Source organism: Hippocampus bargibanti, linkage group LG05 (assembly GCF_051943395.1).
Source record: "Hippocampus bargibanti isolate YZ-2025 linkage group LG05, ASM5194339v1, whole genome shotgun sequence".
Lineage (NCBI taxonomy): Eukaryota > Metazoa > Chordata > Actinopteri > Syngnathiformes > Syngnathidae > Hippocampus > Hippocampus bargibanti.
In genome coordinates, this window is record NC_142738.1 from 6,514,488 (window position 1) to 6,540,074 (window position 25,587).

The 25,587-nt window shown below is 40.4% G+C and overlaps 1 protein-coding gene across 7 annotated transcripts in view; it reads right to left on the reverse strand.

Annotated features, from left to right (window-relative positions):
- mef2aa (myocyte enhancer factor 2aa) overlaps nt 1–25,587 on the reverse strand; it is a 116,217-nt gene that overhangs the window by 42,992 nt on the left and 47,638 nt on the right. For all 7 annotated transcript variants that reach the window (XM_088995982.1, XM_088995984.1, XM_088995981.1 and 4 more), the window contains exon 2: nt 4,670–4,938. In XM_088995982.1, the coding sequence (XP_088852108.1) occupies nt 4,670–4,723 (54 nt within the window). In that variant the 5' untranslated portion in view covers nt 4,724–4,938. The remainder of the gene's footprint in view (nt 1–4,669; nt 4,939–25,587) is intronic.

The window sequence follows — 25,587 nt, forward strand, 5'->3', positions numbered from 1 at the left end:
AATCAATGCCAATTGTTGTACAATTCGGATTATAACCAAATTACTGGCATAATAATAATAATAATAATAATAATAATAATAATAATAATAATAATAATGATAATAATAATAACAATAATAATAATAATGCAATAAATAAAATACAATTATAAATAGAAACAAGAGAGAGAGCTACACAGAAAATGCAAAATTGAGATGGGACTTGAAGGTGGGAAGAGAATCGATGTTACGAATGCTGGGAGTGAGTTCCAAAGTTTGGGGGCAGAGCAGCTGAAGGCTCTGGCACCCATCGTGATGATAAAGGAGGATTTTTATTTCTAACCATTTATTAGAAAATGGTCACGTATGGTCATATATATAATAAAGACTTGTCAGCAGAAATCTTATCATCCTAAAAGTTTGGAAAGGGGACGTCACAGGTAACAAATGATGTCGTCCACTAAAAACGATGGCGTCGGTCCGAACCGTCGAGTTAAGAGGTCAGGGAAAGATGCACAAGTCAGCGAGCTGAGTCAGAAGCGTCCATACATTACTGTAGCCGCTGACTCCATATAAGGAAAGCGATCTGTGTAATGCAGCGCAAGCCTTGTAACTTGAGCTCTCAAATGGGACATCAGGTCTCAAATGGGACATCAGGTCATACATCACTCCAGTTGGTAAATGCAAGCCCCATCCCCCAATATCGGGACACTTTCTACCCGTTGAGAGCACCTGGCACTCCTAAACACTGCGCTTGTTTATCCGTGTGTCTTTTTGTATGCTCATCCTAGCGGAACGTGCATGTGTGGGGTGTGGGGGCAGTTCATATGAGGGCGCGGGTGGGAAAGGGGGGGACTATTAACAAATTGTCCGCTCTTAGCAGATGAATGCAGAGCTTTAAGCCATGGGGAGAAGCATTTTTCCCCCTGCAGATTGAAATACCGAGGCGTTGGGACTTTGTTCCACCTGGATGGTTGGCAGAGTGCTGAGTGGATGTCTGCTGAGCCAGGGACTTCACTTGCCTCCTTGCCACAGACACAATAACAGCACAATCATCTAAAACTGCCGTGAGAGAAGGACTTCTACAGACTCCCGGCCTTTGCTAGGTAACCCCCAAAGACCACCTAAGTCGCCTACCAGCCTGCTCAACTGTGTGTTCAATTGTAATCAACAACTACACACATTTACATGTTGATCTGTAAAACCGGGACCCAGTTTTCTTTCTCCTGCTCAAATTTCTCATTTGCACCATACACAGTGAGTTTTCAGATGCACGGGGTTCCCAAGAGGATATTGATCAAAATAATAATAAACAGATTACAATTCCTGATTATTGGGCTCTTCATATTTCAACTGGTCAATCAGAATCAGAATCAGAATACCTTTATTCGTCCCGCAATGGGGAAATTTGCAGTCCACAGCAGCAATTGAAGAGGGATGGGGTTCAAGGATCTAACTCATAATTCCTACCACTATGTGCACTATAAACAGGAACAATTTAGCCACTGCACACCCACAAACGTGCACGCGCACTCAAACACATCTGATGTGTCAGTCAAAGGGTCTATCAATGTCATTCCCAGTGCGGAGGTGCCACAAACAAGGCAAACAAGACATCTGGGGCTGTGATTGCAGCTGTGACAAGGCCATGACGGAAGACGCCAAAGTTGCTCACACCTTGGAGGGGTGAGGAGCTGCAAGCCTTATTAGAAACGTTGATGGCAGGCATGTAGGTTGAGGGAGAAACAGAAGACTAGAGAAGAAGAAAGAGAGACAGAGAGAGAGGCAAAGGGAGGTCGAGCACCAGTTGGCAGAGTGACCTTGCTGTATGCGGTACACCATGGTTGACGGTCTTGGCCATCTTGGTTGGAGACAATGACAAGCACCCTTGGATAACCATGTGAACAAATAAGGGTGTAAAGGTCTTGTCCTGGGTGAGAATAACCTTGAAATAGTATAGAGCAGAGGTGCTCAATACGTCGATCGCGATCGACCTATCGATCTCCAAGGTACTATTAGTAGATCGCGTGACATTTGTCATGAACTGACGCTATAGAAATAAAGTTGAGTTGTTTTGGGCGAAAAAACCGCGACATTAGCCAATCAGCCATCCCTTGCTTGATTGGCACACCGGACAACCAATCATATGACATCTCATTATTAGGTACACTGTGCGTGCTCAAACAACGCAAAGTTAACAAGCTAGTCGTTAGTTACATCCTAATTTTCGTTCGGTTTTATCCTCTTAAAAGTAAGATAGGGTATAAAAACGAGTGGGGGAGCTGTACCAAGTCAGAAGAAAAAAAAGTATCACTTTCATATGGAATGGGAGTGGGACTTTTTTTCCACAATGACATTTTCCAAGGGCGTTTGTCTCGTCTGCCAGTTATCGGCGTGAACTCAGGTCATGGCAAAAATTATGTTGTGCTACATATGCGGTTATACATCAGCAAGAATCATCAATATATTTCTTCATAAATATAATGGGTAGATCACTTTGACTTGGTCATTTCAAAAGTAGCTCCCGTGTTAAAAAAGTGTGAGCACCCCTAGTATAGAGTGACCTAGCCAAACAGAAAATGAGACTGGCATTTTCCAAACTTTTTTTGGAGGCAAAGAAAAATAACTCAAAACTGAAGTCCAACTCAAATGAGGCCGAAACAGGAAGACCAACAAGCACGGAGCAGAAACAAATATAGAATTTGAAGATCCAAAGTAGGAAGACCTGCCTGAAGCAAACTTGAGTTTTGACAGCCAAACAGATCAAACAGAACAATTATTGTTTGACACAATTTTTCCAATATGGAACCATTCAATGCTGCCTCCACTGGAATATGTTTTAGTTGCTAGTCAAAATGGTCATCCTCACCAACACCGTGATTGACAATCAAGCATCGACGATACCCCCGGATACTCGTTATGTAACATTCAGTGGCAATCAGTGAGACAATCTGGCTTGATGACCGGGGCTTTTTGCTGAGTGCCAGATCATCACGTGCATCATTGTATGACGGGATTAAATACTTTTTTTTTAAACGTTCCATTACACACTGGCAGATGCTACTATCGAATGGACCAGGTACTGTATCTTATTCAAGGATACTTCAAAGAGCACCAATGAAACATCAAATTTTAGGTCATTTGCTTAGATTAATAAAACCGAGCCTGTCGCAGGATGACAATTACAAATCGCAGCTTCAGTCTCAACTAGCAACATATTGAAGAGTGCCATTTCCATTTCGGCATACACCAGAACATGACCTTGAGGCAGCATCCTGAATTGAGAGAAAGACTATGTCACAGATATTTTCAAATCACAGACGGTGTCTAAAGAGAATAACTCTTAATCTGACCAGCAGGTTCAAGACCAAAACAGTCAGTTTTAACCAATAATCACACACCATTCTTAAATTGAAGACCAAAACAAGAATCTTCTGAAGAGTGTTTGGTACTTGATGTCGCAGATGGCGTGAATACATCCAGCTAGGCCCGACCAGAGCTGACGCTGTGCGCCCCACTAACCCGCCCTGCTAAATAAGAGGGTGTTGTGGCCGTTCTTAATTGCTACCAAATACATGACAGAGAAAGGGTGCTGTTTGTGGTTTTGAGGGCGGTGGTAAGGGGTGTCTCAGCCCAACTGCCAAGTAGTTTGTGTGGGTGTTGGGGGTTTGACCACCATACCGCCCAGCACTGCTGCTGCCTCATCAATTTTCCGGACGAAATTGCAGGGTGTTTGGGTGAGCGCATCTGCAAATATGACAAAGAAATGTCACGGTTCTCATTGAGCTAGTTGAAACTTTCGAGGGGAATGTCTTTATGCATCAATGGACTTGCGTAGTAACGAGGCAGAGGGGAAACCTGGGATGTGCAGGAGGCAGGTATTGAAAGGCATTTTGATGACAGAGACACTTTGGAAATTACATCAGCAACGTGCCAAGTATATTAAGAGCAATGAATGCAGACCTCTCCCAAGGCTTTGACAATGTCGATATTTACCATTGGTTTGTTTCGATAAGAGAAGACGGCTGTTTTTTTTTTTTTCAAAACGATTCCAGATTAACACAAACAAACACCTGATCTTGTGACAATTGGCAGCGATAAAGTCTTGTAATAATTTTAACATGTATTTTATTTTTTACGAATCTGAAGCCATTATTTTGATTCTTGAGCAAGGCAAGACGTCCTGGCGTGACATCACGAACAAGGGGGCGGGACCTTCTGAAACTCGGCATCTCAGAGGTCATTTTGAAGTAGTTTTAGGATACGTCTTGGGAACGTTTTTATAATGTCAGTTAGGAAACAAAAAAATGGTGTCGGTTGTCCTTTAATAAGTTTAGAATTTTTTATCATCGCTGACAACAATGACCATAAGCATCACAGAAAGTCAACGGAAATTGAAATTTTCTCAATCTCTATTTGAACATTAGCCGAGCCAATTTTAACACTCTTGCGTCATATCAATTGATGTGTTTTCTATTGTCCCAATTCTGGTCCAACCTTTGACTAATTGAATTGAAATTGAGTCATAGTTGTTGATATTGAGTCTTCCGAAGTAGAACAAGGCAACTTCATACAAGAATGTCAAATCGGAGATTCAAACCTCAATTTTAGAGTTGTGAGGTAGATGTGCAAACCAAACAACTAGTGCGTAACACAGCTCAAAGGCAACATCAAATATAGTTGTGTGTACCTGTCTGTTCCTTTCATCCATTATCCTGGTGATCTGTATCTTCTTCCGCCCCATGGTTCCTTGAGCTTTTTCCCGTCTCTTAGGCTCTTCACGGACAATATTCCACAATCGAAAACACACATATACACCCACATACACATGCAAACGCACACACACATGCACACACTGTTTGCGTCCACTGCCCTCCTAGCACATCGTGCAAGTCCTTCTTCTGGTATGTGCACTTTCACTGGTCCACCATATGCTCTTCAGCAGTCACCCGGCACAATCTAGGAGAAAAAAGAAGAAAATACGGACATAGTGAGTGAGTGAAAGAAAAAGAGAGAGAGGGAACGCAGTTAACATGACACTTAGTAATGTCTCTTTCGGCACTTCAAAGCACAAGTGTCTTCAATGTCATTCTGAGTATGAAAGCCACATGTTTGGGGCCTTATCTCCTCATGTGAGCCACAGCTGAGGTCAATGAAAGACAGTCTGTGACAGCGGGGCACATTAACAGACTATAAAACATCAGAGTTAAAAAAATCAACAAACAGATGAGATGGAAAAGGATGTCAATTATCATATTATTATGTCATAACATCCGACACATCTGTCGTTTGGGGGGTTGTTCATTATCTAATGGGCAGACAGAAGCAGTTGCTACCTAGCTAGAGACTACCACAAAACTGAGTCTTTTTTTTTACTGTGTTAAAAGGGAAAAAAAACTAACAAAAAATACAATTAATACTTCGACAGTCAGATTTGTTTTGATGTTTTATATCAGTTCACTCACAATTTCATAAAGTTTTAACTATGTCCACAGAATGCACTTATGCTGCGCTTGCAAACAGAGATTGGTGACATCGTATTGTTGACCTTCCCAAGCTGACCATGATGCCAACTTTGCTCTTAAAATGATTAAGACAGCGCCCAGTCCCAGGGTGACATCGGTACAAATCTCTTTGGGCTCCAAGGGAGAGCACGAGGTGAAAAGAGCGGCATATATGGATATAAATACATATTCCCACATGAGCGTGTAACCTGAGCAACGTTCCCTTGGTAACATCCTCGTCTGTACATTTCCCTAAAAGAAGTATAGCCCCTGTCCTGGAGCCACATCAATCATTTAGTTTGAGCAGGCGGGGAAAAAAACTGTCAAAACTACGATATTCCTAGTTAATAGGTACAAATGTAGAAGGGTGAACAACTGTGACAATTAAATGCGGTTAGTAGTTGGGATCCAAGTAAGCCAGAGGCAGAATTGGCAGCAACGATAAAAATGACCGGTTTCCAGTGGCACGTAGTCATTAAGGTTTACAGATGAACTGATATTATGGTGTCTGGCTTTCTGGATTGGGGGCAAACCTGACCGAGATCACCCAGCGAAGGACTCATAAATGTTTGTAAAAGCCAGTATAGGAAAATGCGTTGACTTTATTTTGATCTTGAGCTGGTTTACTCACAATTTTAACAGAATAACGGGCTCAAAGCTCCTTGGTTTATGACAGAGATTACAGTGATACCTCAGTTTATGAACCCCTTGGCTTATGAACATTTCGGTTTCCGAACGTTAAATTTATGAAAATTTTACCTTGGCATACAAACTATTTTTCATACAGACGGAGCTCATTGAGTGATGTGGCGTAAAGAAAATTAATGAAAATGGCAGCCGGCTTGTTTTGGTCCTCTATTGCCCGCCCTTCAGTTAAAGCCACGTGATTGGTAATGAACGCAGCAGTGAGGGGAGGTATTTTAAACATTAAAGAGACAGGCAGACGACAGAGAGTGACAAAATAGATAAAAATAGTTAAATTTTGACTTGTTTCAACTTTGATAGTTCAAAGGCAGAGTGTAGACTACAAGGTTAAAATTCCCATCAATCAGGCTCCACAAATAACCCGCACTGCCATCAGTTCGATTTGAAATGAAGACAAGCAAGGGAACCAGCAATTAATGATGTTTTTAGTGTGTCTGCTTGCATCTGTTGCTGTTGCAATTTCACAACTTCCAAGATGTACAACCCAGAGCTCCTTGTGACATTTTATGCAAAAAGCTATCCATTCCATCAAGCCATCAACGACCATTACAATGGAAAATAAAATGACTTTATTATACAGTACAGTTTATTTATTTAATTATAATACCAGAAACCTTCTCATCGATGGACCACTCCTGTACGACTGAGAGCTTACACAGACTTATAATACCATAGCACATTTATTATACATACACTAAGGTATATTTTGTGTAGTCTTAAGGCTTAGAAAATGAGAAAGTAGAGAATTATGTTTTATGGGGACATGGGAATGGATTATATGGATTATTCTCATTTTAATGGTTTCCTATGGGAAATTCATTTTTGGGATACACACTTTTTGCCTTACACACTCTGACTGGGAACCAATTAAGTCCGTAAGTTAAGGTATCACTGTAGTTCCTATTCTAGTGACATAAAATATATACATGCTAGTCATAAATGCATATCTGAGTTTCCGATTGCTGATGCTAACGGAGCAGTAAATTCATTATTTCAGCAAGCATTTGTTATAAAAAAGACTTCATTTGACTAAAAAGGCAATAATTTTAATAAAAAAATACATCAGGGCTATAAAAAAAGAAACAATCAAATGTAAAGCATCACATTAAAAAAAAGCTAACAGTTAGCTTGATCGAGGCTAGCGGTCGACCAAGTCACGCCAAAAATGTGTATTTTTGTTTTTACTTAATCAAAATGTTGTAAAATGTCATCCAAAATAAACAAAGTATCTTCAAATGATGTATGTATTTTTTTATGAATTTATGATTAACTCATTCACTGCCATTCCCGAATTTATTTGGGAATTGAAAAATGACGCATGTCTTCTGACATAGTTTTTCCCGTCCACAAGGGGGCAGAATTTCTATTTTTTCCATGTTAACGCTTTGTTCCAGCTTCAGCTGTTATTAAAGCGCTATATAAACCAACATGAATGTATTGCATTGTATTTTGGACAGCTGCCCTCATTTCAACCTCATAATACTCCAGAACCATATAATTTAGTAATTATTTTTTTCTGATGAAAGAAGAGTGTCTAAGGTTTGTTACGCTGCATTGAATGTTTATGTAGTCCTAAAATTCAATATTATGTGGGTTCTGGAATTCAAGTGACAATGACTATAACCCTGGCACTGGAGTGAACACATTTTAGCAAATCATCTAGCAGTGAATGTGTTTATGACAGGAAGATGTTGAATCTGATTTTTTTCTCAGGTTTGCATGAATAAAATTCGAAATTTAGGGTTTTTACATCAATTACAGTGCCCCTTTTAAACAAAATACATTACAACAACATTTTTCAAGTCACCAACATTAAGTCAGTGTTTTATGGTGCATTTTTCAAAGATACACCAACAAAACTAGCAATGCTTATACGAATCTACGGGTTAGTGAAACTACCAAAATAACCATCAATTAATGAATTAATTAAATTATGGATTATAGCACCGCTTATGCGTATGATGTTTAAGGGACTAAAGAGATGTTTCAGGATCCAATTCTGTACTTGAGAACCATCTTCAGCTTTGCTTTAGGATATGATTTGTTCAGTGTATGCAATAAATGGAGAGCGTTGCACACCTGCTGCCTCTCAGCTTGTCATTTCACATCTGTGTAAGAGAAATGTCATGGTAGCGTCCATTATGCCTCCAAGTCTTGAGCTTTCCTGCTGCGACAGCCGGGATAATGATCCGCACATGCTTGCATACTCGATGGGCAGGTGTCGCTATTCTTACAGTTGGCATTTGGCTCGATTTCCTTGATCAGCCACGAAGGTGGTTGATTGGTTCATTGACGAAGGCTTAAAGGACAACCGACACCATTTTTTTTGTTTCCTAACTGACATCATAACGTTTTATATCATCTAAAATACCCAAAACATGCAGGCTGAGATTTTTAGTCAAATGCAAAACACCAATAAAAATGAGTGAAAGTGTCCCAAAACACCTTCAAAATGACCTCGGAGATGCAGAGTTTCAGAATGTCCCACCCCCTTGTTCATGACATCACGCCAGGACGTCTTGCCTTGCTCTAGAATCAAAACAATGGCTTCAGATTCGGAGAAGATGCTTTCTTGTTACTCATCCATTTATGAATATGTTTCAAATAGTTCTGAAGAGGAAAGCATAAATGTTTGCAATCAATTAAAGAAGTCCTCATGTATTGATTTGAGCCGTCAGGACTCCAATGCAGCGTCCCAGAAAATGCACAAGATGGTGCCCAAGCTCCGTTGGAAATGGGCTTATTTGTCTGCTGGGAATTTGTGTCAACTAGTATCAAATCGTCTTGATGTCAAATAGTCTTGGTGCAACACACAATGATTCCCCATCGCGTTATTTATGTGTTTTCCTTCTAATTTTGCCATCAACACTATGTTTTCAGACCAAACAAAGTACCCCAAATTAATTGTGTGTCGCTTTCTCGGTCGGGTTGTTCCAGACGTGACGTCACGTCAGGCATCGTCATCAACTCGAAAACAAGACTTCCTGAATATTCAGCAAGAGTCTTAAAACATAAAATATAGCTATTTGCCGTGGAATCTTTGTAAAATACGCTCAGCAGAAGACATTTGAAGTGATTTTACAAATTATGGACACAACTTGTCCGGAGGCGTCAGTTGTCCTTTAAGACCAACAAGGAAACCAAAATAGCAGTGTGGTGTTTTGAAACGATTCGGATTGGTAGCAAACAGTATTGCTTGGTGTGTACCGGGCGATAGCAGCATATGGATCTAAAAAAAAGTGTGGGTGCGGGTAAAGTTTAAAGCCGTTCCTGGGAGAAGAAATCATAAGAAGCGTAGCCAGAGAACCTGGCTCACATTACAGCAGGGATTCCAACTGCTTATCCTCAAAATCCAATCGCAACAGTCGAGTGGACAAGATTCCACTTCCTGCCTATCCAGTTCCTGTTATTCTTCTGAACGTCTGCATGTTCTCCGCAGTCAAAGGCGAAAATCTGGAGCGGAGGAAAGGGAGGGACCGCCCTCGGGGACTCCCTTCCCCATCTGAGTACCATTGTGATGATTAGTGCGAGACTAAACAACCACAGAGGGGCTCATCTCTGGTGGCTACACTTTGTGGGCTTATTATGTTTTACCGGAAGATTCATTAAATGGGCTCGATGACGTCCGCAAGCTTAGAATTGGTCGGTGGAGACCTTTACCCGCTTTTTTTATTTTTTATTTTACTTTCCAAAGTACTCGTCGGGTTGGTTACATAAGAATGAGTCACACATACACTTCAGCATCAGGCTAGAGGATGAACTCGCCATCCAACTGCTTTATATTCTTTGCCTAAAAGGGGTTGTGGGTGAGGAGGAGCCTCTCCCAGCCCACCCACACCTAATGGTAAATTTTGAATCTTCACTGAGCAAGAAATGAGTTTTTGCATTTTTTTTTGTTGTAGCAGCAGTTTTGTGCCATCCTTTAATCAAAGTCAAAGTTATTGTCAAATATGCTAATATGCATGACATACAGCACAGATGAAATTACTGTCCACTTGGACCCAGCGTGCAAGGTACTTATAAGGACTAACAAACATAATAAACACGAAAACGCCAATTTGCAGGGAAAGAGAGGTAATAATGAAAAAGGGATAAAAAAGGATAACAACTACATAAGCTTCAGGTCTTATGTAGTTGGGATAATATAGTGGATCATTGATACATGCACATGCATGGAGATATATTTCAAAAAAGGAAATATATTAATTCATTCACTGCCATTCACGGCTTTATTTGGGAATTGAATGTATGACATAGAGCGCCATTCCCCAATTTGTTCAGGTTTTGTTTTTTCTTGTTTGGGAGCTGATAAAACGCTGGCCAGACCTCCGCCAATGTTTTTCCCTTCCACAAGGAGGTAGCATTTCCTTTTTTCCCCCCATGTTAGCGCTTTGTTCCAGCTTCAGCTGTTGTCAAAGCGCTATATAAACAAATATGTATGATTTGCATTGTATTTTTTGATGGAAAGGTTTCAGCCGTCATCTGTACTCCTTTGAAGGTGTCGGATGTTTCGCTTCTCATCCGACGTTCATCAGCGAACTAAAATTTGCTGGTAGATCTGGCCCGATTAGTCGTCTTATTGTGTTTCAACTTGTGAAAAATTGGGCAGGCAACTTTATGGCCGGGCAGGCAACTTTATGGCCGGGAAGGCAACTTTTCAGAGTTGTCTGCCCTGGTGTCCGCTAACTTTTTGTCATGAGATTCAGACACTGCTCCATGCCCATATAATTTCGGAATTAACTCTTTTTTTTTTCTCTGATGAAATAAGAGAGTTGAAGGATTCTTACGCTGCATTGAATGTCTATGCAGTCCTAAAACTGAATATTCTGTAGGTCCTGGAATTCGAGTAATGACAAAAACCCTGGTACTGGAATGGACAAATTTTTGCACATGTCTGGCAGTGAAGGAGTTAAGAGCGTGTATTTTTTATGTATGTGTGTATTTTGGTTATACATTCGGTTAGCAAGTCCGTATTCCTACGTGGACTTGCCGGTAGCACTGATGAACAATTTCGGCCCCATTCAGCATTTAAGTTAACCATCCCAGATATAGACAAAAAAAAAACACTGACAACCACTAGCAATAACAATTTGGACTCATGAACCTTTTGTGAATGTTTAGGGAATAAGCCAGAACAACAAAAGTAAAAATATGCAAGAATAGAAAGGTAGGGCAAATTTAAACACAGAATCGAATAATGCCACAGATGCGCAAATCAGTTGGCCACCATGTTGCTTCTCTCCAGAACAACCACCACCATGTTCTCGCCTGTCATCAGGAGTTGCTGTACCTGTAAATGGGGCTGTTGGCCTGGGGGGAGCGAAGGCTAGCAAGCCCCTTTTACGCCACATGTCACCTACATCCCCCTCTTTATACTCCACATATCCTCCCCATCTTTTTTTTTTTTTTTGCGAGCTTATCTTCCTCTCCAGTGTTGAAAAGGCAGGATTGTGGCCCCTGCAGCATCACCAGTGTTAATGTCTCCTGATGATAATCTGGTGTCGGGGGCTGATCCCTCAACAACAAACAACCCTTCCCAGAGCTTCTTTTCAAATGTGATTCCACTCTTTGGTCTCATTCCCTTTCGATGGCCTAACGTTATATCCACATCACTGCAGTTTCCACAGCAACTGAGGTATAATTACTGAACGTCACTATGGTTGCACAGACAGAAAAATGTAAAGTAGGGCTAGCGATAAGAACTTAAAATAAGACCTTGGATTTTTGTCACAAAAATTGCATTGGCGCCCATCCGGTGGCTCCCATTTGCTATCGATTAGCTCTTTAACTAGCTAGCTAGCGAGCTAGCTATCAGTTATCTATTAGTTAGCGAGGAAGGAAAATACATAAACAATGTGATGGTGAATCCTTGTGTGTTGCACCAAGACTACTATTTGATAGTTGACACAAATTCCCAGCAGACAAATCAGCCCATTACCAACGGAGCTTGGACGCCATCTTGTGCATTTTCTGGGACGCTACATTGGAGTCCTGACGGCTCAAATTGATACGCAAGTACTTCTTTCATCGATTGCAAGTTTTTATGCTTTCCTCCTCAGAACTATTCCAATCATATTCATAACTGGATGAGTAACAAGAAAGCATTGTCTCCGAATCAGAAGCCATTGTTTTGATTCTAGAGCAAGGCAAGACGTCCTGGCGTGACGTCACGAACAAGGGGGCGGGACCTTCTGAAATTCGGCATCTCAAAGGTCATTTTGAAGTAGTTTTGGGACACTAACTCATTTTTATTGGTGTTTTGCATTTGACTAAAAATATCAGCCTTCGTGTTTTGGGTATTTTAGATGCTATAAAATGTTTTTCTGATGTCAGTTAGGAAACAAAAAAATGTGTCAGTTGTCCTTTAAATAGCAAGTAAAACAGAGTCTTTACAAGACTGTGCACCTGAAAGTGATACAGAAGGTCATGGCATATCTTCCTTGACGTACTCGATAAAGTAATATGTATCCTCCCCGCACGGCGAGTCAGATTGACCTGAAAAGGAGAATCAATCAAACGGCATATAAAAATTTATAGTTGGAAAAAGGAGAGCGCGACCTAAACTCGCACTGGTGCCCGAACAGCAACCGAGCAGACGAGTGGTTAATCTGCCACCATGACGACGGCGCCTCGGCCTAACTCTCCAATGACCCAGCTGTAATCCCTCACTGAATCAATGCAAGTTCAAACAATCCTTCATGCTGCTCGCACCTTGCGCGAGCTGGGGAATGGCCAGACGGGAAGCTACTTATCACCTACCAAATGACATCAAAAGGAACTGAACCGCCCCCCCCCCACAGGATGTCTGAGAAAATGTTTCATCGCCGGCCAGACGTCACCGCCATTTTGTATGTCTACATCATTTACAAAAACAAAACGGGTGAAGACAATGACGACAACTAACATCCAATTTACTGTATTATGCTGACGGCGTGGTCATACGCTGAAAGCGCGAGCTCACAGACACGACCATCTCACTCTCGCACAACTATCAGGAGAAGCAATATGCAAGGTGACTTTGACCGAGTACCCTGGGGTTTCACAAGAAGACGACACGACATTAATTTCATGTCTCTTTTTGAAGTGACTTAGTAACATGGAGCGGCAGATTGAGGGGAGGGGGGAAGGAAACTGACACAGCGGCTGGAAATCAAAAGGGAGGCCATGGAAAGAAGTGAAAGGATCATATAGTGTATAATAAATGAGAATAACTGACTCATTGACGTATTATTTATGATTCCAACCAGTATGTATTTTTGGGACGTCAATGCCAAACATGTGTTTAACTCATACACGAGCATTCACAAATTTACTCGGGAACTGAAAATATGACGTAGAGCGCCATTCACGAATTTGTTCGGATTTTATTTTTTTCTTGTTTGGGTGCCGATAAAGCGCTGGCCATGGCCTCTGGTGATGTTTTTTGCCCTTCCACAAGGGAGCATCATTTCCCTTTTTTCCATGTTAGTGCCTCAGCTGTTGTTAAAGCGCGATATAGACCAATATGTATGGATTGCATTGCATTTTGTACAGGCGCCCTCATTTCAAGCTCATATAACTCCAGGCCTATATCATTTAGGAATTAACTTTTTTTCTGCTGAAAGAAGAGAGTGTAAGGTTTCTTACGCTGCATTGAATGTTTATGTCGTCCTACAATTCAATATTCTGTGGGTCCTGGAATTCGAGTGACAATGACAAAAACCTTGGCACTCGAGTGGAATGAGTTAAAAGGACAACCAACACCTCCGAACAAGTTGTGTCCATAATTTGTAAAATCACTTCAAATGACTTCTACTGAGCGTATTTTACAAAGATGCCACTGCATATAGCTATATTTGACATCTTAAGACTCACGCTGAATATTCAGGAAGTCTTGTTTTCGAGTTGATGACGATGCCTGACGTGACGTCACGTCAGGAACGACCCTGACCGAGAAAGCGACACACAATGCATTTTGGGTACTTTGTTTGGTCTGAAAACTTCATGTTGATCCGTGTTGATGGTGAAATTAGAAGGAAAGCACATAAATAACGCGATGGTGAATCGTTGTGTGTTGCAGCAAGATCATTACAACGGAGCTTGGGCGCCATCTTGTGCATTTTCTGGGATGCTACGTTGGAGGCCTGAAGGCTCGAATTGATACGTACGTACTTCTTTCATCGATTGTAAACATTTGGTCTTTCCTCTTCAGAACTATTTGAATCATATTCATAACTGGATGAGTAACAAGAAAGAATATGCAGCGTGAGTCATAAAACGTCAAATATAGCTATATGCGGCGGAATCTTTGTAAAATACGCTCAGTAGAAGTCATTTGAAGTGATTTTATAAATTATGTACACAACCTGTCCAGAGGCGTCGGTTGACGCCTTTACTGAATAACTAGTTTTCAAATCTGAAGTCAAGAATAAATTTAAAAAAAAAAAAATTTTTGTGGTTTATATTCAACAATTTGAAATTTTAGATGCTTGATTTGCTTTCACGGGCTGAATAAAATGATGTTTTGACATTTAGTATGGTAAAGGTGATCTGGGAGGCGGGTTAGGGTACAGTTTCAATTGCTTTTTTTTCTAATTGTGTATAATTTTCTAATATTCCAAACGAATCTACATCCTTTTCATCTGGTTTTGATTCACCCGATTGCGCAAACCAGCTTTTGGAAGTCAACCCCCAAATGTTTATTTTCAATAATGAGTTTGATACGTCTTTACATTCATGAACATGACATTGCGTTTGTGGAATCTGATTTAAAGTGTACAATCCACCGTTTTTTTTTTTTTTTTGTTTTCTTTCCGGTGGGGGCGGCCATTTTGCCACTTGAACTGAAACAGAACCCACAGTTGTATAGCTAACGGCCATAACACGGTTTACTTGTTTTCTGAAGATGAGCCAGTTTCCTGTTTGATATCACATGTTCATGGACATTAGACCCGTTGTGGTCAACAAAGGACAAAGCCTTAATTACCTTCAAAGTGAAGCCAAAACAGGAATTTACGGGATGTCTTCAGTTTATTTAATTAGTGACATTCAGTGTATTATCTAACTCGCTATCTAGGATGCTAGCTATTACCAGTGTCTGAAACTCATGACAAAAAGTTAGCGGACACCAGGCCAGACAACTTGCCTGCCCGTCCATGAAGTTGCCTGCCCCATTTTTCACAACTTGAAACACAATAAGACGACTAATCGCAAAAAAGTATAAAGCATTTTTTTAAATTAAGGAAGTACCCACCAAAAATGCTCCCTCGCTTAATTTATGCAAATTGCCGAACAAACGATATTTTGGCAATTAGCATACTCGGCACAGCAGCCAATCAGAAGCCTGTTTCGTGCTTCGGACTGTACCGTGACTGTAAAGTGTACTTGAGAGTTTTGAAAGGCGCTTCGAAAGAGGAGTCCACGTGGCTTGTAGTGGTTTGCTTGTAGCGTTTGCCTTATTGAATAAAACAAACATTTGATTTGAAAATAATCTTTTTTTTTTTCTTGAAGTTGTCAGCGACCCGCGCCGAGATGTTTTGAAAGTTGCACGCCCGACGTAAAAGTTGTACCCCCACGCCCCCGGGCCGACATTATTTCAAACACTGCTATTACCTATATAGCTATCTAGGTGGCTTGCTTTCTAGCGATAACTTGCTACGAGCTAGCTAGATTTTCTCTCAATTTGAATTATTCCGGGTTGTTGGCTATTACTTTAGTTATCTACTAGCTGGTTAGCTAGCTTTCTGTGTATTGACTTCCGGGTTGAGTGAACGATGACACGTGTGGCTGCCACTGCTCACCCACAGAAAACCGTCATCCTGTGACTGTAAAGTGACGTTGAGAGTTTTGAAAGGTGCTTAGAAATGAAATGGATTTTTATTATTATTATTATTATGTCATCATGTAAAAAAAATACTGATTATTTTCAAGAGTTTATTGAATAATAGTTGGGATACTTCATTTGATTGGTATGTATTATTAAAAAATAAAATGTCACACATTTCAGAGACACTGCCTGTGTTTTGAGATAGTGACATTCACAGACTTGGATGTGGAAAAAGATGGCTTGACTGCGTTAACATGAGGGGCAGCCGTTCGAAGGAAACAGACTAAAAAGCAGCATCCCGCACCCGTGCCATCCTACCTCAGAGGTAGTGTGCGGCGGCGTGGTAATATAATTACTGCTGGGACACTTGTATTCCCAATGATCCATTTGCGTCAGTCAGGTTCTCGTGGCCCTAGCCAATGAATGCGTTCTCAGTTTCTCAAGGATAAAGAGATGACCCTCGACTAACAGTGGTATCCATTTCACGAGAAAGAAGCTCCTTTCGTTCTTGAGGTAAATCCCTCGATGGAAACTTTTTACCCAACTACTGAATGACAACTTCTGAGATGCGAGGTGGGGTGGTGGGGTAGAAGTGATGATTTATGGTTCATTAAAAATGAATGCAAATGAGAAGTCAGACGCAGCGCAGCTTGTATAGTTCCCCAGCTGCCCCACTTTCTGCCGCACAAAGCCAAGCCTCTGGTTTTCTTCAAAACAAACGCTGTGAATCATCTCGCATCTCTTTAAGTCACAGATCAACACAAAAGTCTTCAGTCTGTCCCGATGACCACATGTTCCATCTGTCGCAGGATCGGAGTGCTTTTTAACTTAGTTGGATCTGTGAATCCATTCAGAGGCCAAATAGATATGAGCAAATATGTCGTCGGTGCACCAAAGTTAACTGGCATCCCGACACCTAAATTAGACGCCGCCTTTCACCATTCAGTGACCCCCCCAATATATATATATATATATATATATATATATATATATATATATATATATATATATATATATATATATATATATTTGTAAAGTCTCGTTATATCGATATTCAAGGGAGTCCGAAAAAATATCGATATAACCGGGACTATCGATATATCCGACCTTGTTTGCATGTAATTTTCTCCGTGCGTGCATAGAAATAGTATCGATATAACCGGGACTATCGATATATCCGATATCGATATAACGAGACTTTACTGTATATATAAATAATATATTTTTGCTATCACCAAATTTATTACAGGAATTGAAAAATATGACGTGGAGCGCCATTCCCGAATTTGTTCGGGATTTGGTTTTTCTTGCGGGGGTGCAGATAAAGTGCTGGTAAGACCTCTGGCAATGTTTTTTCCCTTCCACGAGGGAGCAGCATTTCCCTTATAGCTATGTTAATGTTATTTCCATGTTCCACATGGTGTTTCTGTGTTGTCTAAGCAACTGTCTCAGGGAAGAGAAGAAGTTGAAAAACTAGCAGCTAGCATGGGACAGTGTGATTGAGGGTATTATCACAGAGAAAGCACGGCAACTTCACTCGGATATCATCAAGAGGAAATTACATCAATGACCATCACAAAGATAAATAAAACGACTTTATTATACAGTACAGTTTATTTTTTTTATTACAATGCAATAGCACCTTTATTATACATAAAATAAGGTATATGTTGTGTAGATTTAAGGCTTATTTAGTAGAAACTTCTGTTTTATGGGGATCTGGGAACGTATTATTTTCATTTTTAATGGTTTCTTATGGGAAGTAAATGTTTGGCAGATGATTTTTTTGGCTTACACACACTTTCTGGGAACCAATGAAGTTCGTAAGCTGAGGCTGTATTTGAAAGTAATTATTTCCAAACTCTTGGTTTAATGCGGAGCAATTCCGGAATACTTCAACAAATTAAAATTTGGGGTTTTGATGGAAACATTGAAATTCAAAACGGAACTCCATCAACACAATCAGAAATTAGTTTCTTCCTGACGATCACCTTTGCGTGATCTCTAAGTTGCAGGTGTCCTTTGGAATCACGTTCAGTGCTGCTGATTGGCACACAGATTTGCATGGCTGTCTATCATCGGGTGGACTTCTCATTGGGGAACAATGATAATGCCAACGCCATAGGGAGCGACGGTGCCCGACCCTCCCAGGAAGCCTGCGAGCTGTGTTAAGTGCGACAGCAGCCTTTTGATGTTGCGAGCACGCCGCAATTCCGAATTGGTAAACAGCGACGATGAACTGAGATCTTCCTCCGGGGGGAATCCGCAGTGTAGCGGTATGAGGGGATGTCATGCATAATGTGTCTCAGCAGCTGCACAGTGTTTACGTTGATCTCACAGCGTGGCTGGAAAACACTGAAGATCAAGATTAAGACTCCGATTCGAGGTATTCGCTTCTTCCGCATTATTTAATAACCAGCGGCGGGATGTTGAACCGAATGAAGAGTAGATGCCAGGGAAAGAAAAAGTTGATACGATACATTCTGAAAGAGTCTGTGTGCTCTTTTTAAGTGCATTCTTTCGCCTGGTTGTAAAGGAAAAAACTAAAAAGTGAGTTCTAAATATTTGATTTTTCTCTTCCCGTTTTCTTCCTACTTTTACAATGCCGTTTGCATAAAAGCTTTATGCAATCCGGTCAACGGCGATGGCCTGTGAGTCACATTGACATCGAACTGGATCTGGTTAACCGGCAGTGATTTTTTTTTATTTTGTATAATATGCAGCAGATAAGTGTACAGTACTATTTTTTTCGTATATCGGAGTTGGTGTTTACACAATGTCAATTGAGTTAACCTTCCAACGGATCAAAAAGACAACTCTTAATGGACAACCAACACCACTGTTTTGTTTCCTAATTGACATCAGAAAAACGTTTTATAGCATCTAAAATACCCAAAACGTGCAGTATGATATTTTTAATCAAATGCTCCAATAAAAATGACTTAAAGTGTCTAAAAACTCTTCAATTATGGGAATGATGATTTAGCCATAATCAGATTGATGCAGCGCTGACTGAAATCTAACATCTGCAAACAGAATGTTTTTTTTTCCTTTCGTCTTCCCCGACAGAGTTTTTTTTTGCAGTTTCTTCCTCACCCCCACACCCAAATCAGATGATGCTATCTCACTGTCACATGAACACTGTGTCCAAACACCATGATAAAGCGAGATGGGGGTGAGACAAAGACAGAAGGAGCCAAGGCGAAAGAGAGAGAAAGAAAGCGAAAGAGAGAAAGAGCGATGCCTCCCCATGCCCTGCTGCTTGCCTCACAAGGAATCTTCTCAAGCTGTTTCCTGGTAAATTCTAGTCTACAGTCCATGAAAAAAATGACTTAGTCTATGCTTAAAAATAAAAAAAAAGAACCGAGGAGGGTGGTTATGGATATACGTCAGTCCAAACATACGGCTCTCTGTCACTTTGTGCTCTGACTGAAACACTAGAAGATGCCAGTGAAACATATTCTAAATAGGAGCATCAAGGAAATATTAAAGGACAACCGACAGCATTTTTTTGTTTCCTAACTGTTTTATAGTAAGTAAAAAACCCAAAACACGCAGGCTGATATTTTTAGTCAAATGAAAAACACCAATGAAAATTACTTAAAGTGTCCCAAAACTACTTCAAAATGACCTCAGAAAGTTTCAGTTTCAGAAGTCCTTCCGTGTCATTTTGAGGTGTCTGGACTGCAATGTAGCATCCCAGAAAATGCACAAGATGACGCCAAGCTTCGTTGGAAATGGGATTATTTGTCGCTGGGAATTTGTGTCAGCTAGTATCAAATAGTATTTCGCATTATTTATGTGTTTTCCTTCTAATTTCGCCATCAACACCGATCATCAAGTTTTCAGACCAAAGTACCCAAAATGCATTGTGTGTCGCTATCTCGGTCAAGGGCGTTCCAGACGTGACGTCACGATAGTTATCGTCGCAAACTCAAAAACACGACTTCCTGAATATTCAGCTCAAGTCTTAAAATGTCAAATATAGCTATATGCGGTGGAATCATTGTAAAATACGCTCAGTAGAAGTCATTTCAAGTTATTTTACAAATTATAGACATAACTTGTCCGTAGGCGTCGGTTGTCCTTTAAATATTAACATCTCGACAAAGACACAAACTGGATTTTGGTGAAGATCCAGCCGATTAGATCTGTGGGAAATATTGCCTACCGAGATCGTACAATTGTGAATTTCAACAATGGTCTGAACAAAATATACATTGACAGGAAAGGGTCTTGCACACTCTTCTACAGTTGCAAACCCAAAAGAACACCATCTGATGTGGTTCGCAGGCTGCTGACCTCTCACTGATGGAAAAGCCGACACCATTTTCACCTCAACGGGCAAGCAGAGACGTACTCAGCGGGCGGGCCCAACACCTCGCAACAGAATCATGGTCTGTGAGATGCGCAGAGCAGAGCTACGACAAAACCAATTCGACCAGAGCCCAGATTGCTCTCTCTAAAATCAAAGAGCCGGTGCTTAGAATTGACCAAGGAAGAGTCCTCAACCTGTGGACTGTAAGTCGTTCAACGTCATTGTTTGTGTGACTTCCCTTAGCTGTCGTAATGGTTCATGTGTTTTGCTGAATAAGACGAAGACTCCGCTTACCCTGCGCTACCTCTAGCTGTCTTAATTCACAAGGCTCCTCAGACAGACAGAAAAACAAGTATATGGCAGGTCGGGCCCTTTCTGCAGGGCTACTAATCTTTCCACAGCGGCTGGATTGAACCGGCATCGGAACAATTGGTTTGTCTGTCCACTGCTTGACAAATTTGAATTGGTTTCTTGGGACTGAAATATGACTTTGAAAGTGGTAACTAATGGATAATTTTGCTTCTTTAAAAAATATATTATTGTTAATCTGTCCCAAGTCACCAGGTTGCCAAAAGATGTATCTGGTACTGGGCCATAATAAAGGACACGGGGCCAGCAGTGCTTCGTTTGCATGGCACCAGACATAGGCCATCTCCTCAAAACCGGCTAATTTTAGCTAGGCACTAAGTAGGGTGCATTGTGCGTGATAGTCGGTTGTGGGCCAAGGTTGAGCAAGGCTTTGACCATGACAACAAAGGGGAGATGATAGAACGTTTTTATATACACATGTGTAAAGGTAAATAAAACAACTTTATTATATAGTACAGTTTATTTGTTTAATTATAATACCATAGCACATTCATTATACATAAAATAAGGTATATTTTGTGTAGTTTTAGGCTTATAAAATTAAAAAGTAAAAAATTATGTTTTATGGGACCTGGGAACGGATTATTCTAATTTTAATGGTTTCCGATGGGAAATTAATTTTTGCGATACACACTTTTCGCCTTACTCTGTCTGGGAACCAATTAACTTCCTAAGCCAAAGTATCACTGTCTGTAGTTTCTTTGATAACTTTGCGTATCTGTAGGGTGAACCGTTATTAAACATCATTATTTTCAGTCAGACATCATATTACACCCTTCTCGTAGCTGATAGGCCCGGTCGAACTGATGTCATCACTGCTGTATGTATAAAACCAGGTGAACGTGGCGGATCTATCTCTTTTGGCTTTCTTACTTTGACCGGACATGTCTCTCTGTTGTCTACAAGAATAAAGTAATCTTTTTTTTTTGTTCACCACTTTGGTTCCTGGTGATGTTTCATCATAAAACTCAGTAAAGCCCAGAACTAGAAAGAGATCCATCATTTATCCCAACAGGAGATAGGCCTGTGTAAGCTCTCAGTCGTACAGGAGTGGTCCATCGATGAAAATATTTCTTCAGCCGTCATCTGTACTTCTTTGAAGGTTTGGGATGCTTCTCATCCAAAAAGCTCCATCAGCTAATTAAAATTGTGCTGGTAGTTTTGGTACTATATATATCCCTAATGGACATAAGTGTTAGTGCCAGACCCCTGCTTTGATCGGTCCCTGTTCTAAGGTTGGGGTGGGGGGCAATGGACTACTCCCTGAAGCTAATATGAAAGAAGTACAGATAACGCCTGAAGAAACCTTTTCATTAAGGGGAGATATACCACACATATTTAGAAAGTTATCTTTAAAATGTATATATAAATACATTTTTAAAACTAGCATGAGGCCCCATTCACACAATGGAATTCTGGATTTTATTTTCACTCATGGGGGCAGCACGTCATGATCAAATTGTTGACTAAAACCAGCAAACACAATATGACCCCCACCTTGAGTGTCAACACACTCATGATTCCAAAATAGATTTTGCATACGTTTCCACTCGTTGACTGTGCAAAGTGGCCAACAACTGTCGTCGGGAGCTTCTACTGCAAAATAATACCCCTCCACTTTGGAAAAGTCTTTTGATACTTAAATGTCAGATCTTTGTTTATCGTAGTTGCCTATACTACCGGAAACAAATTCCATATGTTTTCCACATACTTGGCCAATAAAGATCATTCGGATTCTAACAAATGTCGCTCCGTTTCTTTCCTGTGTGTCACATACAGTCATGTCACGCTAAAGTGAATGGTCGTAACGCCGGCAATAAGTGACGTGATGTTTCAAATCACTTGGATAAATGCTAGGCCTGTGACAGTAAACAGCTCCATCAGTCAGAACTCGGGAGGGCTTCGTCCACCCTCAAAATGTAATTGTTTATCTGCAAGTACAATGTCTTCAGTTTAACCAACAGAATACAAAGTAAATTCAAATCTCGAGTGTGGGTTACTTTTTAAGATCCGCGTAGTCGGGCATCAGTAATTCAATGCAGTGGGGTATCTTGGTAATCATGCACATTTTTTGATCTCGTAAATTAGATTATAATATATTCCTTTGAATGCGTTTTTTTTTTTACTTCTCCAAGTCTCATTAAAATTCTGTTAAGAGGCAACTCAGCAAATTAATGTCTCTAACTGCTGTTACAAGAGTCGGTTTCAATGATGTAACACTTAAGAACTAAGTAATGTGGCCAGGCACCAGTTTTTAAATGACTGATCTGAAGCCTTACGGGCCTGATTGTAGTTACAACGGTGAAGAAAACCACAAACCCATTTGATCTGGTTGGTCTTCTGAGTGAATCGGTATTCTCTTGCAAAGACACAGAGTGCGGTTGGTCTTGCACACCTCACAAAGCCAAAATAAGTGGAGGTGACATTTCACAAATGTGCTAAATGACTTTTGCAGTCATCACCTCACGCTCATACATACAGTTTCCACCACAAGTCAAAACAGACAAGGTAACTATGAACACAGCAGAGACTGACCAAGGAAATGACTCACGATCGAGAGGATGAGTGGGTACAAGTTGAAACTGAGATGATGCAGTATGTGGGTTAACCTCTGGTTAAGTTCCCCGTGGCCTTGGGAAACCCATTTGCCTGAAATGCAGTGCGGGTGAATACTCAAATGCAAAAATCAACATTTACAGTATTATCTATTTTAAAAGTCAGAGAAGCCAGGCTGAGATGGTTTGGACATGTCCAGAGGAGAGCGTGACTATATCGGAAGAAGGATGCTGAGCCTTGAACTGCCAGGCAGGAGACGGAAAGGAAGACCTAAGAGGAGATTTCTGGAAGCTGTCAAAGACGACATGAAGGTAGATGGTGTGAGAGAAGAGGATGCACAAAACCGAGTTAGATGGAGGACACTGATTCACTGTGGAGACCCCAGAAGGGAAAATTTGAAAGGAAAAAGAAGATCTATTACTGATCCAGTAATCATTCAGCCCTGAGATTGGAATTGAAGGCAATTTATGATCAATGGTATGTACAACGTACATTAAAAGGTGCTTTGACTTGGTCTGAGTTCTAATCTCTTATGGATTTGACGTCGTCCGCAGGGGTTTGACCCATTTGTTTGCATGACTACTGTTTTGCACAACGGTTCCAGGGCATGCTTTCTCAATGAGTTACTTTGGTTCCACAAACAAAATGCATGTTGACAGAGATGCGGGCGGGATTCATGGCAGGAAAGAGTAGATTTAGAGAGCGCTTCCGCTCCAGGTTCTTCCAAGCAAACCCAAAAGTATGGTACAGTCCAGACGACGGGCGCCGGAGACTGAAGGAAAAGACAACCATGGCCCTTAAACTACTCAGCCCTGCTCAGCGGCACATGTCCAGAGTGAGCCAAACCCAGTGGCTTACGACCAGAGGTTTCAGTCAAAAGGAGGACAGTTGAAAGGTCGGCGCTTGCCGTCTTGCTATACAAACAGGGCCTCAATGACTAATACATGCAACCTCAGAGTTCACGTCAAGCCATTCGTGGAAACGTTGGATACTTGTGAGAACTGTTTTCCTGATCGACTATTCTTTTTGGAATTCAATTTTTGCAAGACTGAGGTCACTTTTGTGTTGCGTTCTGCTTGTCTGGGGAGTGTAACTCAAGGATTTGGTTTTAAAGATCTTTTTTTGTTTGAAAAAGCTACAGTTCATCAAAATAAATGAAACTCAAGTGAAGAATGTCAACAGTTTGTCTTATAATCAAAATGTCTCCTCATCCTAATTTGACAAATGTGCTTATTTTGTGGTGCTTGCTGCATAAAAATATATTTTACTCCGTCACAATGGAAATTTACAGGTGGCAAATGATTTATAAGAATATAAAACTACTTATATTTTTATTCATAAATTAGCCTTTTTTTCACAACAAGTCTCCTTTTTATCACTTTTAGATAAATTATCAGACTATGTTCTACATAAGACTGCAACAAATATTCTTAATAGTGAAGGTGAATATTAATATTTGATTGGATTTACCTTTATTAGTCTCGCAGTGGAGACATTTACATTTCACAGCAGCAAAGTTATGAAAGGAAGAGGAAAGGAAAGATAAAAAATATATTAATAATATTACTACTTTCATTAGTATTTCCATTTTACACTTAGATTATTTTCCTTTATGCGTTGTTGTAATTTTTTATACTATTTCATTCCACAAAACGTTTATTTTGTAATTCTGTTTTTTTTTTCTGAAAGGTGGGCACCACAGTGATGGACTGGTTAGCATTTCTGCCTCACAATGCATAGGGTGTGGGTTTGAATCCGTCCCAAGCCTTCCTGAGTGGAAGTGCCAATCCAAAATTGTAAATTATAATTATGTTAATATGAATTGTTGTGAGTATTGATCGTCAAGCAGTGAGGGTAATTTCATAATATTTTTTGTTAATCCATTAAACCGCATTGTAAAATATTATCTGCCAGGCTCAAGATTCTGCATGTGACCTCCAGGTCTCACAGTAGAATGTTGGAATCTCCATATTGATGACGGTGTGCCAATAAAGAATGTGTCATGTTACCAAATGCGTTCTCATTCAAACAAGGGAACAAACGCTAACCAAGCAATCCAGATCCAGTTTCTCCTGTTCAGAATGTTTATTGGAGCATTTAATTGTGTACTTTTTTATATTTTTTGTCTATTTATTTATTTGAAAATGAACAACCGGGGATTCTCTTTAGTTTCGACTACTCTTGTAACGAAAACAAGTGCAATCACATCTACGTGGAAAAAAGGCAAAGTACAAACTGTCAGCCCTCAAGTGTTCTTGCCTAAAATTGCCACTTCAAACCAAGATGCTAGATTTTCGGTGGTTTTTGAGGCATGGCTTTTTGAGTCTTTTTCATTGTTATTGGTCTGTCTG